We start from the raw sequence: 19,304 nt of genomic DNA on the forward strand, positions 1-19,304 counted from the left end.
TCCCTTTTCACTGTCTACTGTCTCTGCAGGTCCATCTGAGTCTTCAGTTGCTCCTTTTCTACTGTCCAGAATCCGCTCTTACACCCTTAGTAACTAACTGTCTTTTAGTGGTTATCACTTTGTTACCTTTGGGCTGAGCACTCTGAGCCCTGGCCAACAGGAAATGGAATATTAGTAATTGAAAGCATGCACAAGCACCATAGTTAGCCAAGTTGTCTCTGCTGCTGAATGTGACTGTCTACAGCCGTGGGGAGCCCGAGTGGTCCCCATCTTTGAATGTTGTGCTAAGGTGATTACAAGGTGATGTGCAAGAAATTCTGAGTGCATGAATCATTTACAGAGAGAAGTAACCAGATTAGGTCTTAAGTGTTCAGCACAAGTCAGAGTAGTTAAAGTAGTCAAAGCTACCACAGAAAGTTTAAAAGAATTTCTGACACTCAATGGTCCATAAAAATATTAAATGCAAATTGAACACTGTGGGTAAATGATTATAATGTCAATTTTAATTACACAACTTCACTATATTTCCTCTGTGAAAGCTGGACACTAACTGGGAACTCTGAATTTTGAATTCAGAACAAAATTCATTTGGTTGGACTCCGACAAGACTGAGAGCTCGAATTTCATGATTCTGAGTCTTGCTCGCCAACACCTTTAGTTTGCTTTCTTCTGTATCTGGGAAGTCTGACCTGAAGCAGCTAGCCGCCTTGGAAGGAAGAACTCTCATAACCTCCCTGTGCTGTCTGTCACTAGACTTACAGCTTGAGTCAAAATAAAGCATTCTCTAGAGCAAGGATGGGCAAAAAAGACTCCCATGTTTATAAGCCACAAAAGAACCATCGCAACTCTTCAACCCTGCTGTAGCAGGGCAGCAGCAGCCACAGACGACACAACAGAGAACGCAGATATGACCCAATTCAACTTCATTCTTTGCTGAAGGTGGTGACTCAATATAACTTTAGCATCCAAGAAGCCAAGGAAGCAGGAGGGGTAGATGGAGGAAACAAAACATCCTTTATGACCAAACTAGAGGAGGAGGCTTGAAGCAGGGTACAAAAACAGGGAACATTATGGCTACATGGGAAGGAAAAGGATCCTCCCACCCCAGAGTCTCCTTGAAGCCTCTTGCCAGCTAAAAAGCAAAAATCCCAATACACTAGATAATATTTGATGCAAGAGTTGTCAGCATAGATAATGTTTCCTTTATTTATTAATATTTTCAGATAAGAATGTTAAGAAACCAATGACCTAAGTCTAAAGCCTAAGCCACTGTAACCTCAAATAAGGCTTTACCCTTTCCTGGATACTTTCTAGGATCCTCAAACAAGACAATTGCTTCTACTTTCCTAAATCCCTGTGGCCTGCATTATGGATTGCAGTTCTGTTGGGTTCCACGGGAATCTCCCTAAGATTACAAACTTCTTTATTTATTTATATTCCTGTCGTCCCACACTCAGTCCCCCTCCCATGGTTCCTCATCCCATTCCTCCTCCCCCTTGCTTCCAAGAGGGTGCTCCCACCACCACCAGGCCTCCCACTTCCCTGGGGCTTCAGGTCTCTTGAGGATTAAGCGCACCTTCTCCTACTAAGGCCTGACCAGGCAGACCTCTGTTATATTTGTGTCAGGGGCTTCAGACTGGCCTGTGTGTGGTCCAGGTTGGTGGCTCAGTCTCTGGGAACTCCCTGGGGTCTGGGTAAGTTGAAACTGCTGGTTTTCTAAGGCCTGACACTATTACTGATGCTATGATGTGCTTATAGTCAGGAGCCTGGCATGGCTGTCCTCTGAAAGGCCCTAACAGCAGCTGACTGAGACAGATCCAGATACTTACAGCCAACCATTGGACTGAGATCGGGGACCACTGTGGTTCAATTAGGGGAAGGACATCAATAATCTTATTATATTAACTTAAGCAGTTGTCACACATACCACCAGGAATGATGGCTGACAGCCTCAATCTCAGCACTCAGGAGGTGGAGGCAGGCAGAGCTCTGTGAGTTTCAGGCCAGCCTCATCTATCTAGAGTTCAAGGCCAGCTAGGAAGACATAGTGAGATTTTGTCTCAAAAAAGAAAACTTCAAACATATCCTTTTCAAATTATGAAAACCAACATTCCCTCTTGAACTAATGCTGAATAAAATAAAGATAACTAAGTAAGAGGACTTAAATCCTGAAATACAGAATCATGAGTTTTGCCTGATTCTAACACAAAGATGTACTCCCAGTAAGAGCCACTGGAACTGGCAGAGAGTTTTTCAATATTAACACAAAATAAAAGGCCACATCCTCAGGAAGCATAGAGCAGATGAATCCAAGTAAACCCAGACACACGTTCAATGCTGTAAACTACAGAGCTGTAAGGAAAAGCAAAAGAGAATACTACCAACTCTATGCCAAGAACTCCAGAAGCAATGACAAGAATTCAAAACTGAATCAACTATGACAATCAGTCTGCACTAGACAGGGAGGGCAATAATGCATTCCAATCGCCTTTACACTGTTAAAGAGAAGTGAAGCGACAGTAGTGACACGGAGGAAATCCGCCCTGCCTTGGCTCACTCCCATGATCCTATCCTTGGAATGTCACAGGTCCAGCCAAGGAAGATGAGGGAATTTCCAACAATCCTTTGCAAGAGACATTCTATGGCTATTTGTAAATGCCAGAAGACCGAGACAGCTTAATCTTTTTTGAAGTCTGAGAGCCTCTTACCCTTCTTCAGTTTCCGGACTGCCAACATACAATGACTAGGAGAGAGATCCCATATTCTTAAGGTCTTATCATCACTTACAGTAGCACAGATGGGCAGATAAGGATGTGTGGCCAAACCCCACACCTCTCCTTCCATGTGTCCCTATAAAGAAAACACAGTTAATCTCAGCATAATCTGGAAATACATGAGTCAGAGGAGGAGCTCCGCAGACCCTCTCACCAGTGAAACTGAAAAAGACCTCTAAGTTCAGTAAAGCCTTGACAAGGTTTCAAGGAGACAGAAGAAATGAAAGAAAGCTTACTAAGGAAAATCTAGTGGACTTTGGTAGACTAGTGGTGGCATGTGTACTGGAACCCACCCCCTCTTCCCTGGTCACAGCATGTCTACATGGAGACCAAAACAGACTCCTTCAACCAAGAACATCTGGCTTCATCCCCAACTCCTGGCTGGAGGGCCAGCTTCTGAGGAGGGGCAGCGTATCATCTGATCCTACTGCCTATTGGAGGATAAACTCTTGTTGTGTACAGCAAGCAAGTGGAAGCTCCATTTTCCCCAAGTCTCTATCCCAGACCACAGCTCTACCTTGAGTGCAATGCCACTGAGAATAATGGAGCCCTGTTGTAACTCAAGGAGACCTGAGGTCACTTCCACCAAAGGCATTAACACCCAGAAGCCCTCCCTATCCTTGTACTCAACTCCAGAGACTTGACTTTGCCCTTGGACAAACTGACTGGTCTATGCTTTCAATTGTCAAATGATCATAGTTTACCAAAATTTCCCAATTCCCTTTCATAACAGCCTTCACTGTTCTCAAGAGAATATGTAAAGATGACTGTTTTCTGCATTCTGCTATAAAGCCAGTTTCTTTAAGATTAGGAGCTTTTTTTTCTTCTCAAACCATGAGGCAGTACTTACCAAGTCATTTTATGAAGCCAATACCACAACCAGATAAGAAACAAAGCAACAATCCTAACCATGCGAACTAACATATTATTAGCTAACAGGATTCAGCTCATATAAAGACAACCATACAATGCAACCAGGAAAGCAGGGCTATCAAACCTCAAAATAAATTAATACAATAACTGCCACAGAATGAAAATCAAACACCATGATCATCCTAATAAACAAAAACAAACAAACAAACAAAAAACCATACAACAAATCCCTCCTGGCCCATGATTTGAACCACTTAATAAACTAGGAATTAAACCGTGATTCTCCATCTTAGTAAAGAACATTTGTGAAAAACCTACACTTTCATTATGAAAAATCTCATGCCTAGACTACCATTACTCAGGAAGCTGAGGCAGGAAGATAGCTGCAAATTCAAGGTCAGCCTAATCTGCATAGTGAGTTCCAGGTAAGCCAGGATGACCAACAAAACCATGACTTAAAATAAGGAAGGAAGGAAAGGAGGGAAGGAGAAAGGAAGAGAGGAAGGGAGAAAGGAAAAGAAGGAGGAGGAAGGAAGGAAGGATCCTTTACTTAATGATAGTTTTCCTTAGATAGGGAACAAAACCAACAACATCTGTTCTCACTGCTTACATTCAATGTTACACTGGAAGTTTCAGCCAGGTCAACTAGTCAAGTAAAACAAGTAACCGCTATCCAGAACTGACATGAGGAAGTGAATCAATAATTTGTAGATGACATCATCTTGTATATAAAAATTGGTAAAGAATCTATAGCAAAACTTGTAGAACTAATACATGAAATTAGCGAGTTTATAGGTCCTTGTTTCCAATATAGGATGTGTACAAAATCAACTGTACTATATACTAGCAAAGAACAATCTAAAATAATATTGAGAAATTGTTTTTTAAATAACATCAAAAAAATAGGAACAAGTTTAACAAAATAAGACTATACAGTGAAAGCTATGAAACCTTCCTCCCAATAAGTTAGAGATCACAGTGACTAAAGAGTTATCTCATGCCCGTGAGAACTTGATGCCATTAGAACAGACTGCTACAACACTGCTGTCTTTTGATGTCCTGTTAGGGATTACACACTCCCATTCTTTTTAGTTAGAATAAGTTTGTGTTTTGTATATTCTATCTTGAAAAGGTTCTCAACAGTTTCTTCTTTATTCTTACTTTATCTTCTAGGTGCTTTTGTAAAAGTCAGTGTTTTGTGCAAAAAAAAAAAAAATCCTGTGCTCGCTTCGGCAGCACATATACTAAAATTGGAACGATACAGAGAAGATTAGCATGGCCCCTGCGCAAGGATGACACGCAAATTCGTGAAGCGTTCCATATTTTAAAAAAAAAAAATCCTATCAAAGCATGGATTATAATCATAAAAATTTACATTTTATCTAGATCTTCTATGTCTTTATTAAAATTTCATAATTTTCTTAGTGTAGGTTTTACATATTTTAACTATTAAATTCCTGGTCACTGGTATAACCAGTGGGAAGGATCAGACAGTAAAAGAGCATGGTCTTAAACCTAACAATCTGACACTGATTTCCAAGAATCCATAGCAGAAGAAGAAAACTAACTCCCCCAATTTGTCCTCTGACTTCCACACATGCCATGGCATGTGCACTGTCCCCCCAAATCCATGAATACATGTAAGTAAATCATAAAAAATAAAAATACTGGTCATTGTGTAGTTTTATGAGTAGTACTGTATGTAATATTTTATTCATATTGCAACTAGAAAGAAATACCATTGATCTCTATATGTTCATTTTTAAACTCATCACATTATAGAGGCCCTCTATCAGTTTTAATAATTTTTCAATGTATTATCTCAATATTCAAGGTATATAGTTATGCCTGAATTCCTACTGTATTTCTACTTATTTCTAACAATCAAACCTCTACTTGGTTTCTCTCACTGGATTAACTAAGCTTTTACAGTAATAACCAAGGCAAGGTTATCATGTATCCTAAAGCTAGAAGCTAAAAAAGCATGAAAATCTCACCAAATAATAAATATAACACAGTAAGATAGGTGTGACTCAGTGGTACAGTATGTATTCAGCATGCATGAGGCCCTGGCCTAAACTCCTAGCATCATTTTTTAAAAAGATAGATTGAGAAGAGTTTCAATTAGGAGTCCATTAGGACAGCATCCACACTAGGTTACTCTGTAAACAACCTGAAAGCCAACATCAATACTAAGGTGACACTAGATATTTTACCAAACAGAAGTTCCAGTGGACTCTAATCAAACAATCTGGCAATCACAAATTACCAATAACCTTGAGATAAGGTTTAAGATTTTTAAGCAACCAAACGGATCTTTGTCTTCTGCACCTAGCTGGCAAGAGCTTGGTGCCCATGCTGAGGGACAGCTCCTCAAATCTCTTCTGACTTTGAGTACAGTACACTACACAAATACTTTAGTGCTCAAATAAAGTCTATTCAGTGTATCTTATCTATAATGTCCCCTCTGTTAAGATAGTATTTTCATTTATTCTTTAAGAGTGCCATACATATACACAATATATTTTGATCATATTTAGCCCCTCTCCAACTCTTCTCAGATCCCCACCCCACCCAAATTTTTTATCTTAGTAGAGATCATTTGTGATTTCTGGATCTTTTTCTTTTTTTTTTCCTTTCATTTCAAGTTTATTAAAACTTTAGCAGTATAAATTATCCAGGTAGCAGATTATCAAAAGATAAACAAAATCAAGTCCACATTTTTTAAAAAAAGTGGGGGTTGAGGGGGATACACAAACATAAAACAACTCCAAAACAATGAAAACAACAAAAAAGGAAGGTTCAACAGTAAGTCTTAAAACTTAAAATTTGAGACAGGAAGGAAACAAGTGTACACAACTCACTCATCCACTTTTGTCTTCATCTGTTCCAGGCCTTGATTCATAATCACATTTTTTTATTTTTGTCATGTATATGGTCATTTTCTTGACCCTTTGATTTTTGGTTTTCTTTTTCCACTGGGGATCTGATCTTCTTACCCTCTTGATTTTTTTTTTTAATTTCTTTTTTTTTTTTTGAACATGAAATGCTTTTTTTTTATAGCATGTTTTACAAGGGGAGGGGGTAAGAGGGTCCAGGTGGTGGAAACGTACAAAATCTTCTTGGCCTGTGCCTTGAAACATGTCATGGTCTATATGGTACACTGCCTTGAATTATGATCTACCTGCAGTTCTTCAGAAGATATCTGGATCTTTTTCTTATGGCATTTTAAAAAGTAACTCCTCTGTATTCATGTCTAAAAGAGTATTTATAGTAATACCGTCTGGGATCTCATAGATGTGTAAATTACTGTGACTAGCCAGATGTGTAATTTATGCATAACCTAAGGGGAAGATCATGAGTGCAGACCCAATCAGTTGAGCGCATGCATACACTTTCTCCCTCTCTCCCTCTCTCCCTCTCCCTCTCTCTCCAGAAACCCCACAATGACTTCACTATTTTTTTATTTTAAAGGCATATTATGTAGGTGACAGTAACAAGCTATCACTAGTGTATTGTTTGCCTCTTATATAATCTCACTGACAGGGTACTAACAATAAAGCACTAAATAAAGCATGAGCAGTGCTCTGTCTGAGTGTGCTCTCCGGTATCCTAACAAGAACGAAGCAGACCACTGAGGACACGTGCCTGTCTTAAGAAAGGAGGCAAACGCGGAAGCAGGGGCAAGCGGATCTCCATAAATTTGAGGCCAGACTGATCTACATAACAAATTCCGAGTCAGCAGACCACAGTGAAACTCTGTCTTAAAAAAGTTTATTTCTGAATTTTTATTAGCTTCTTTTCACTGATAAATGTTTTCTGTAATACAATTTTAGTCTATAGTCATACTATTCTTTTTCCCTTCTGCAAGCTATAAATTTAACACTTACTTAATCAGAGTTTCAAATAACTTATGTTTAGCAAATGGCCTCCAAAAAGTAAAACTAAACATGAAATGAAAGTCTGGGTCAAATACATTGCAGCTAGTGTTTGTCCCATTGATTTCATAATTAGTGACAGAATTTTACTTAAGTATTGGCACTAATTCTATACAAGAACATGTGTATTCATTGACTGGTTTTTGTCTAGTCCATGGGCTAATTTTTTCAATGACTATTAACATTGTGATACATTTCCCTCACTCATCTTGCATTGCTTTTCCCCGTGTCAGCTTTGCTTCTCATGTTCTGAATGAAAACATTGAACTGTACAGGAAGAAAAGTGCACATTAACATTCAAGTACCTGGACCAGAAGAGTGATTGGGCCACTTTTATCCACTTCTAATATCTCACCATTCTTTGTGCCAACTAAAATATGGCCATGTCCTAAGGATATGGCACGTATAGATGGGTTATCTTCCAAGAGCAGACCTGGAATATTAAATGGAAAAGTTCTTGAAGGTATGAAGTTAAGATAATTCAAGAATATGTATTTTTCCACAGATAGTATTTGATGGTTAAATAAAGATCACATTATAAAGTTGCTCTTTTATATTTTAGAAATTCTAAAGATGCATAGTACGTCCTTCAATTATTCAATTTGTTAATCTTAGAGCATAACAACATATAATTCTGTCCTACCAGATCCTACACTACTACCTCAATATCTACAACTTTGCCTCATACATTAGTAAATCTTCATCTTCTTCCTGTTCCCCTTAGGTATAACATCCAGATCAGGAATCCTAGCTCAGCATAAGATAAATGCCTTTATCCAGTGTGCCCTAGGCAGGCCTCGGTAACATATTAGTAAGCATGGCAGATCTAGTTCTTGAAACAGATCTTGAGTGAGGAGGTTACTAGGAAGGGAGAATTTGAGATAGGAATTAAACTTCTGAAGGGGAAGTGAGGATGAAGTCGTGTAGGATAAAGTGTTTCAGATTTGAAATAGGAGCATGGTTTTGTCATTGGACAGACTGTAGGAACAAGCTAAAGTTTGCAGAAAAGGCCTTGAGGTTGGAGGGAGTATGGCACAGTCCCTGAGAGGAAGAAATGCACTGAAAGAAAAGACAAGGAAAGACGTGAGGCTAGCCTGGAGGCCAGCACAGTTCCCTCCTTCCACAGTGGGTTCCAGGGACTGAAATTAGATTGTCAGGCTTGTTCAGTAAGTGCAAATGCTGCCTGACAACAGTCTCCCAGATGCTGGTAAGTCTGAGAAGTAAAAGTTAAGAATGTCATCTTGAGTTAGTACTTCATCAAATACTTCAGAGAAAGGAGGATGACAACTCTGGTATCATGTAACTGATTTCTATTTAATTCTTATGGTCATCAAAAAGGTAAAATATATTTCTTGTGTTCCACTTCAGTGATCAAGCATATTGATGAATAATTAGTCTTTTCTTGAATAACAGACTAAATATGAAACCACCTTTAGATCCTGGGGCTAAATCAGCTCTTTTTATAGCATAAGTCTTGAGACATCTTTCAAAAGAATCATCCCAAAGGGCTACCACGCCATCTTTTCCTCCAGTTACAAATCCCTAGGAAAACAAAGGGATCCAGTTAGTAAAGACCAAAATACATCAAAACTAATTAGCTGCTTTATATTGAAAACCTATAGAGAAAAGAGTGTAGCCAAAAGTCTTCTGCCTAACAGGGATCCAGTATAAGGGATCAGGTTTAACAGTGTGAGCCTCTATCATAGTTTCCAAACATCAACACAGAGCCTATAGTGATGCTAGGATACCAACAGACCAGTTTCTATAGTGGCTGGTGAGGACACCTGGCGCTACCACACTTTCAGCAGTCACACACACTCTTCTAAAGCCTCCTAGTAGACCTTGGAAAGAAGGAACAGCAACAGCACTGAATAGGCTGTAATTATACAGATAGCAGGGCTTCATAGAGTAAGCTTTTAGTTTCCTTTCCTTCATAATAATTTGTGTCTGTGAGTGAGAGAGAGGGAGAAAGAAATGGAGGGGGAGGGAGGGGAAGGGAAGGAAAAGGGAAGGAGGGAGAAAGGGAGGGAGAAAGGGAGGGGGAGGGAGGGGAAGGGAAGAAAGAGGGAAGGAGGGAGAGAGGGAGGAGAAGGAGGGAGGGAAGGAGAAAGGGAGAGGGAGAGGGAGACAGAGAGGGAGGGAGAGGGGGAGAGAGAGAAGAGAGAGAGAGAGAGAGAGAGAGAGAGAGAGAGAGAGAGAGAGAGAGAGGATGAGAACATGTAAGTGTTTCTGTAAGGTCAGAGGACGACTCTTCTTCCACTGTGTGTTCCAGGGACTGAACTCAGCTTGCCAGGCCTGTGAAGCCAGTATTATACATGCTGAGCCATTTCTCCAGCCTTTCCTTCCCCCTTCTCTTTCTTTTCCTTTCCTTTCCTTTCCTTTTTTCTTTCTTTCTTTCTTTCTTTCTTTCTTTCTTTCTTTCTCTCTTTCTTTCTCTTTCTTTTCATTTGTTTTTTAGTTTTAGATAGGGTCTTGTGTAGTTTAGGCTAGCTTTGAGCTATCTGTGCATCCAAATATGACCTTGAACTTATGATCCTCCTCCTTCCACCTTCTGAGTGCTGGGGTTACAGGGATGTGCTACTATGCCGTTTAAAGTGTGTTTTAAAGCAGCATACCTTTTTCATATCATATTTAGGGATTTGAAAAGAAAGAACAAAACAGACCATGGTTGGGTAGCCCAGCCAAGCAGAAAGCAGTGCTCCTTCCACTGTAGCTGTATTTAATCTAAAATGTCCTTAGGTTCCTTACCTTCTCCAATGCGTGCATACTGAACACGGGCCCATCATGGGCTTTAACTGTCTTTACAAGAAAGACATCTCTCCAGATGCACACATCTCCTGTGGATGTTCCAGAAAAAGCCATCTCTTCAGTCCATCCGTACACTGCACACATCATTGTGTCGTTTTTCCCCAGAGTGCCTACGTAGCCTTTTCTTCCAATTAATCCTCCCCCTGAGTCATAAAAAAAAAGTAAAAGTATTGCTTTCAAAATGTCCACAGTTACAAAGAACAGTTTTATTCCTAATGATGTTTGATAGAAAGACATGTAATTAAAAAGAAAATTACAAATCTACCAATCAATTTGGGCAATACTTTATATCATGGATCTTGGGCTGTATCTTTTTAGATAAATAGCATAAAAACTAAGTTTTAGTTGTTAGAATTTTTAACAGTACTTGTCAAATTTTTTTATTATTATTTATTTAACTTTTTTATACTCCAGATTTTATTACCCCCACCCCGTCCACCCTCTGACTGTTCCACATCCCATACCTCCTCCCTACCCCCCTGTCTCCTCGAGGATGTCCCTACCCCCACCCCAAAGATTTTAAAAGACCAATATAGGCTCACACCAACAGCTTGTGTGCCTTGCAGGAGGTCTGCAGTAATCAAAGACACAGGTGAGAATATCGCCCAAATAAATACCTATGCCAGCTGGGGCAACCACAGGGCCCAGCTGATGCAGGACCCACCTCATCCACTACCACCACCCACTCCTAGCTCCACCTTTTTTCCAGCTCCTACCTGGCCCAGATCAGTGGCCAGATACCCGCCCCCACAGGCCACAGCCTGCTTGGGTTCTAGGTCACCAAAGATACAGAGCCCAGCTGACAGGGGCCCGCCCAGCTGACAGGGGCCCGCCCACCCAGCTCTACCTTCTTATTGGTCTGCTTCTCCACCAAATCCAGATTAGCTGGCCTCATACACCCACAGCCTGTCTGCCTCCCGGGAGGCTCAAAGTAACCAGGGGCACAGGAAGCCGGATCTAACCAGAGACACAAGAGGCCCACCCTTACCAGAGACAGCAATGCTTGCCTCCAAGGAGACCAGCTCTAGTGAGAAACACCCAGGCCAGTTAACACCAGAGATAACCAGATGGCCAGAGGCAAGCAGAAGATCATAAGTGACAGAACCCAAAGCACCACCACAGCAAGTCTTGGATACTCCAACAAGCCTAAAAGGCAAGATAATGACTTAAAAATTCCATCTCATGAAGATAATAGAGGCCTTTAAGGAGGATATAAAGAACTCCCTTAAAGAAATACAGGAAAACAAGTAGAAGCCCTTAAAGAGGAAACAAATACCATAGAAAATATGGACACATTGGTCAAAGAAAATATAATTGTAAAAAACTCCTAACACAAAATATCCAGGAAATTCAAGACACAATGAAAAGATCAAACCTAAGAATAATAGGAATAGAAGAGGTTGAAGAATCCTAGCTCAAAGGACCAGAGAATATCTTCAACAAAATCATAGATGAAAACTTCCCTAACCTATATAAAGAGATGGCCATAAATGTACAAGAAGCCTACAGAACAGCAAATAGATTAGACCAGAAAAGAAAATCCTCTCATCACATAATAATCAAAACACTAAATGCACAGAACAAAGAAAGAATATTAAAAGCTGTAAGGGAAAAAGGCCAAGTAACATATAAAGGCAGACCTATCAGAATTATAGACTTCTCAACAGAGACTCTGACAGATACTGGACAGATGTCATCTAAGAGAATACAAATTCCAGCCCAGTACACTATACCCAGTGAAACTCTCAATCACCATAGATGGAGAAACTCAACAGAGACACAGCGAAATTAATAGAAGTTAGGAATCAAATGGATTTAACAGGTATCTACAGAATATTTCACCCCAAAACACGAGAATACACCTTCTTCTCAGCACCTCATGGAACCCTCTCCAAAACTGACCATATAATCAAACATAAAACAAACCTTAACAGATACAAGAAGATGAAATAATCCCATGCATTCAATCAGGTCATCACAGACTAAGGCTAGATTTCAATAACAACAGAAAGCCACATTCTCATGGAAACTAAACAACTCTCTGCTCAATGATAACTTGGTCAGGGGAGAAATAAAGAAAGAAATCAGGGACTTTATAAAATTCAATAAAAATGAAGGCACATCATACCCAAACTTATGGGACATAATGAAAGCCATGTTAAGAGGAAAATTCATAGTACTAAGTGCCTTCATAAAGAAATTGGAGAGATCCTATACAAGCAATTTAACAGTACACCTGAAAGCTCTAGAACAGAAAGAAGCAAAGGAACCCAAAAGGAACAGACAGCAGGAAAGAGTCAAACTCAGAGCTGAAATCATCAATGTAATACATTATATAAACAAACTCAAAGAAAAAGTCACCTGATCATCTCATTAGATGCTGAAAAAGCCTTTGACAAAATACAATACCCTTCATGTTGGAGAGATCAGGAATTCATGGTACATGCCTAAACATAATAAAAGCAATATATAGCAAAATAACAGCCAACATCAAATTAAATGAAGAGAAACTAGAAGCAATCCCACTAAAATCCGGGAGAAGGTTGCCCACTCTCTCCCTATCTATTCAATATAGTACTCGAAATTCTAACCAGAGCAATTGGACAACAAAAGAAGATCAAGGGGATACAAATTGGAAAGGAAGAAGTCAAAGCATCACTGTTTGCAGATGATATGATAGTATATATAAGCAACCCCCAAAATTCCACCAGAGAACTCCTACAGCTGATAAATAACTTCAGCAAAGTGGCAGAATATAAAATTAATTCAAACAAATCAGTAGCCTTCCTTTATACAAGTGATAAACAGGCTGAGAAAGAAATTAGGGAAACAACACCCTTCACAATAGCCACAAATATTTATTGTATAAAATATCTTGGTGTAAACTCTTACCAAGCAAGTGAAAGATCTGTATGACAAGAACTATATAAAAGATATATAAAGATCTGTATGACAAGGCCAACCAGTGAGTGGCCTAACCTGGGATCCATCTCATGGAAGAGCACCAAGGCCTGACACTATTGCTGATGCTATGATGTGCTTACAGATAGGCTGACATGGCTTATCCCTGAGAGGCCCTACCAGCAGAAACAGATACTATACTAACACCCAAGCATTGAACTGAAGTCAGGGACTCCTATGGTTGAATTAGGAGATGGACTGAAGAAGCTGAAGGGGAAAGAGACCCCATAGGAAGAAGACCAGAAGTCTCAACTTGGACCCCTGGGAGCTACCAGAGACTGAGCCACCAACCAGGAGCAAAGAGGTCTGCCTGGTCAGGCCTTAGTGGAAGAAGATGCGCTTAATCCTCAAGAGACTTGAGACCTGAGGGAAGGGGGGAAGTATGGTGTGGGGGAGCACCCTCTTGGAGGCAAGGGGGAGGAGGAATGGGATGAGGAATTGTGGGAGGGGGCAACAATGGGAATGTAAATAATTAAAATAATAAAAATTGGGGAAAATACCAAATACAATGACCACATATATCTTCTATAAAAAATAGACACAGCCATCCTTCTACAATCTGCTGACTTTCCAAGATATTGTCAGAGTTATATACATGTCAATCTATACTTCTAGAAATCTAATTTTCAGAACCCTATTATTTCTTTATATAAACAACCTATAGTTACTAATTTTCCCATTACTGAGTTTTAAACTTACTTGTAAGTTTTTGTTATTAAGAGTGCCTTCCTTGGGTTCCTTCTGGTCTGGGCCCAAGCACTGAGAAGATCCCAGGCAGTTGCTCTGCACCCAATCTCACAAAACCCAGAGGAAGTGGGCCTCCCAGGAGCTCTAACCTGGGCAGCATCTTAGGTAAGGAGAAGCAACACTCGCCCCAAACAGGGAGTAACTGGGACCCACTAGGATGCAGGAATTCACTCCTGGCCCGGAGCACTGGTTCCTTCCAGTCAGGGCCCGAGCATTGAACAGATCTTAGGTCCCAGCTCTACCCCTAGTAGTAACACCCAACCCACACAGTTCTGAAACAACCAAGATAATAGGAAAGACAAGCTCCAGTAAGAGACAGGGCAGGTAACACTAAGGAGATTCAGATGGCGAAAGGCAAGCACAAGAACATAAGCATCAGCAACCCAGGGTACTTGGCAACATTAGAACTTAGTTCTCTCACACTAGAAAGTCCTGAATTCCCCATATCACCAGAAGATTCAGATTTAAAATCACTTCTAATGACAATGATAGAAGACTTTAAGAAGGACATAAATAACACTCTCAAAGAATTTGAGGGGAACACAGGTAAACAGGTAGAAGCCCTTAAAGAGGAAACACAAAAATCCCTTAAAGAATTACAAGAGAACACAACCAAACAGGTGAAGGAATTGAACAAAATCATCCAAGACATAAAAATGGAAGTAGAAACAATAAAGAAATCACAAAGGGAGACTACCCTGGAGAGAGAAAACCTAGGAAAAAAAATCAGGAATCATAGATGCAAGCATCACCAACAGAATACAAGAGATAGAAGAGAGAATCTCAGGTGCAGAAGATACATTGAAAATATTGACACAGCTGTCAAAGAAAACACAAAATGCAAAAAGTTCTTAACACAAAACATCCAGGAAATCCAGGACACAGTGAGAAGATCAAACATAAGGATAATAGGTATAGAAGAGAGTGAAGATTCCCAACTTAAAGGGCCAATAAATATCTTCAACAAAATTATAGAAGAAAACTTCCCTAACCTAAAGAATGAGAAGCCCATAAACATACAAGAAGCCTACAGAACGACAAATAGACTAGACCAGAAAAGAAATTCCTTCCATCACATAATAATCAAAACACCAAATGCACAAAACAAAGAAAGACTATTAAAGGCAGTAATGGAAAAAGGCAACATATAAAGTAACATATAAAGGCAGGCCTATAAGAATTGCACCAGACTTCTCACCAGAGACTATAAAAGCCAGAAGAGCCTGGATTGTTGTCATACAGACCCTAAGAGACCACAAATGCCAGCCCAGGCTACTGTACCAGCAAAACTCTCAATTATCATAGATGGAGAAACCAAGATATTCCATGACAAAACAAAATTTACACAATATCTTTCCACAAACCCGCCATTACACAGGATATTAGCGGGAAAACTCCAATACAAGGAGAGAAATTATACCCTAGACAGAGCAAGAAAGTAATCCTCTTCCAACAAATCCAAAAGAAGATAGCCACACAAAGATAATTCTACCTCTAATAACAAAACTAACAGGAAGCAACAATCACTGTTTCTTAATGTCCCTTAACACCAATGACTCAATTCCCCAATAAAAAGACATAGGCTAATGGATTGGATACGTAAACAGAACCCAGCATTTTGCTGCATACAGGAAACCCACATCAGTGACAAAGACAGACACTACCTTAGAGCAAAAGGCTGGAAAACAAATTTTCAAGGAAATGGTCCTAAGAAACAAGCTGGAGTAGCCATTCTAAAACCTCCAGCCTGAGAACACAAAGGCAGGGACTCATGGCTCCACCTGTATAGGTAGTTGAGAGTGGCCTTGTCAGTCATCAGTGGAAGCGGTGGGCCTTGGTATCCAATAGTTTGGACTCCCTAGTGTTGGGAAATTTGAGAGCAGGGAGGTGGGAATGGGAGGATGGTGGGAGCACACCCTCATAGAAACTCCCAGAATAATATAGATTAGATATGATAGAGGCAGGCCGCCAGAAGACTAGATTCCAGAATTCAAACAAAAAATATCTTGATACTAAAATTTGTTTTGAGAATTGTATATTGCAGAATAAACAGCCTTGGTGTATCTACTCATCAAGCAAGCTGAGCAGACCTGCTCAAACCTCTGATGACCTGTTATCTCAGCTGAATGCAGTGAAGACACAGATGTCAGAGGCTTATCAATTTATTCTTTCCCCGTCCCTCTTTTCAACGCCCATAATCAGCTTGAAGAAGTTAATGAAGAGTCGGCGCCCCTATTCTCTGGGCTTGGGGACTGAGGTGGTTAATACTGGGCTGTCTTTCTAGGGAAAAGTAGTGGTTTTGTTGGAACAGGGAAGAATAGCTAGGATTTATTGCATAGCCATAACGTATTTATTGGTAGAAATCTGTATAATTGTTATTAAGCTGAAGTTATAATTTCTTGAATGGTACAAAATTTACTTTGATTTCAAATTTAAGGTTTTCATTGGTACGAGTTTCTTATTGATATAGAAGTGAGATTAATATTGTTACTCTCATAAGCATTGTGCCTATATAACACATTTAGGAATACAAGGCTTAGACCCAGTCTTTAACTTTTTAACTGATTCAAGATGGTTAGCCTGTGAGTCGAAGGCCTATAGCAAATTTATGGCTCTGAGTTTATTGTTCAGGTGTTTTCTGTATTTTACTTAGAAATAGCTGAGAGGCGTTAACAGACAATAGTCCAGATTGCCTTACATGGATAGTTGGTTTTCAAAACGTCAGAAGTCCACAGAATTGAGGTTACAAACATTTCTGCATTAAGGTTCATTTTGATTAGAGCCCTATCTGCTCCTGACAGCTTCCTGTCTTGGATTCTAAGAAGAAATTGAGTGTCTTTGGAGTTACTCCAGTTGTGGTGAGACAGCCACTAGGCAAGAATTGCCTCTTTTCATCTACAGACAAATTACTGTCCTGAAAAGGACACACTTGTGGAATAATTGACTGATTATATCTGCCAAAACAGAGTAATCAGCCCTTAATAATTCTGCATCACTAGGTCTGTCAGATGATCCTGGGCCAGAAGGCTGAAGATTGGATGCTCCAACATTTTGTAGTATAGGGACTGTCCAGGTGTTCAGTGGTCTCTATAAATTGGCTAAGTTTTAGAAGCTATGCTTTGTGCTTCCCATAATTTCAGTTAGTTCAGTCATTCTGTATTTCTGACGGGGTTGAAGACTTATAGTCTCATAGCCAATCCCAGCTATTTACTTTGAGACAAAAGATTTGAGAGGATGGTTTTCAGCTGACATTCATTCTAAAGCCAAGAAAAAAGCCAGGTTCAGAACTAAGTCTTTTAGTTAGGAGAGATGACAGAGGTTCTGGTTAGTCAACAAAACGATGGACTGGATATTAGGTCTATCTTGTACCTTACTGATACAAATTGGTATAGTTATGCTCTAATTGTATTTTGAGAGAAAAGTTTTATCTTAACAGGAAGAGTGATATGTAGGAGGAGCTATGGTGGGAGGAGTAAGGAGAGGAAGAGGAAGAGTAAGGAGAGGAGGAGGAGCTAAGAGTTGAGAGACAGAGAGAGAGACAGAGACAGAGACAGAGACAGAGACAGAGACGGGGGGAACATGGAAACTGTCTCTGCCAGTCAAAGATAGTTGGTATATCTGGGTTGGGTATTGGGTTACAATTCTGATTGTATGGTTATCTTGCTATTGAGCATTACTGAATTTATAAAGCTTTTGATTAACATTAAAAAAAAAAGAGTGCCTTCCTTTAAACAGGTTTACAAGGGCTTCTCTGCAAGTGTACAGGTTTCTCAGGGCATGACCAGAAGCTGTTCTAAGGGGACAGTGTACAAATAAGATATACATCAATACTTCTTTCCATCAATTCTCCAAAGTTAATATAGCAGCTTATACATCTACTAACAGTAAAAACAGCCCCTGGTTTACCACTACCAACTGAATGTTACTGCAGTTTTAATTTAAATCCATTAGTGTTGGTGAGTTTGATCAATTTTCACAGCATCCTGTCCATTCATCATTTATTGATATCATCTGCAGTTTTGCAATGGAACTCATCCATTCATTTACTCAAGAAACACATGGCACACACTAGTCATGGCACAGAGAATAGAGCTAAGGGCAAAACAATGACCAAGCTCTGCTTCCGTGGAGCCCCATGGTGGGAGACATTCAGTAACTATAAGAACCAAGTGAAACAGTGTTACATTAGTGATGACTGAGGCTTTAAAAAATACAAGCCTAAAAAGGAAACAGGAAGTTGGAGGATTCCATTTTCAGGAGAGTGGGTCACACTGTATACTTATTACACAAGCCCATGTCACTACTCCCCTTAAAGTTTTCAGTGGCTCTCTGCCTGTAACACTTCATGGAGTAGAATTCAAAAATGCAGGCAAAGAGTGATAATTCATAACTTGGAATTCCTAAAGTCTAGACCTGAGATAGAGTGGCATGAGAATCCATTTTTGCCTCACCCTTAAGGTTTTTTATTTCCTTCCATAAAGCCTAAAACTACGCATGTAAGGGGTTAGGTGATACTTAGTTTAAGAAAATACATAATTACATCCACTTGCCTAATGAACGCTGTGGTTCTGACCTCGGAAAATGAGGAAGACTGAAAATACACACCAAACCTTCACATTCATCCACTTATGATTCAGTTTCAAGGCTACCAGATATCTAGAAAAACTGAAGGAAAATTGTTACTAAATTGAAGTGTGTGTGTGTGTGTGTGTGTGTGTGTGTGTGTGTATGTGTGTGTGGTTTTTAGAGACAGAGTTTCTCTGTGTAATAGCCCTAGATATCCTGGACTAGCTTTGTAGACCAAGCTGACCTTGAACTCCCAAAGATACGCCTGCCTTTGCCTCCTGAGCGTTGGGATTAAAGGTAGGTACCTGGCCACAACTGCCCAGCTCAACTGCACATTTTTTTTAAAGTATGTACTTCTCATGCTCTTTTTCTTCTTTTCTTCTTCTCTGCTTCCTTCCTTTTCTCCTTCTTCTTCTTCCTCTTCTTTTTAGTTGAACTGCGTCTGTGACAGGTTTCTGTTTTGTTTTTTACCTGCATGTATGCACCTACCTGTATGCACCTCATCCATGCACTGCCCACCAAGTCCAGTAGAGGACACTGGATCCCTTACCAGTGAGTGGCCATGTGGGTGCCTGGAATTAAACTTGAGTCCTTGGAAGAGAGGAGCTAGCTAGCTATCAATCAAGAGCCATCTCTC

The 19,304-nt window shown here is 39.9% G+C and overlaps 1 protein-coding gene and 1 non-coding gene across 2 annotated transcripts in view; one reads left to right on the plus strand and one right to left on the minus strand.

Annotated features, from left to right (window-relative positions):
* Positions 1–19,304, minus strand: part of Eml5 (EMAP like 5) — a 122,485-nt gene that overhangs the window by 53,008 nt on the left and 50,173 nt on the right. Inside the window, exons 18-21 of the mRNA XM_028777286.1 lie at positions 10,334–10,536; positions 9,016–9,127; positions 7,891–8,018; positions 2,709–2,850 (exon numbers count right to left, since the gene is read on the minus strand). Coding sequence (XP_028633119.1) covers positions 2,709–2,850; positions 7,891–8,018; positions 9,016–9,127; positions 10,334–10,536 — 585 coding nt within the window. The remainder of the gene's footprint in view (positions 1–2,708; positions 2,851–7,890; positions 8,019–9,015; positions 9,128–10,333; positions 10,537–19,304) is intronic.
* Positions 4,868–4,974, plus strand: LOC114629343. Its single transcript, XR_003712639.1, has one exon. It is a non-coding gene; the product is annotated as a U6 spliceosomal RNA (small nuclear RNA).

Source organism: Grammomys surdaster, unplaced genomic scaffold (genome assembly GCF_004785775.1).
Source record: "Grammomys surdaster isolate TR1022 unplaced genomic scaffold, NIH_TR_1.0 279, whole genome shotgun sequence".
NCBI classification, from domain to species: domain Eukaryota; kingdom Metazoa; phylum Chordata; class Mammalia; order Rodentia; family Muridae; genus Grammomys; species Grammomys surdaster.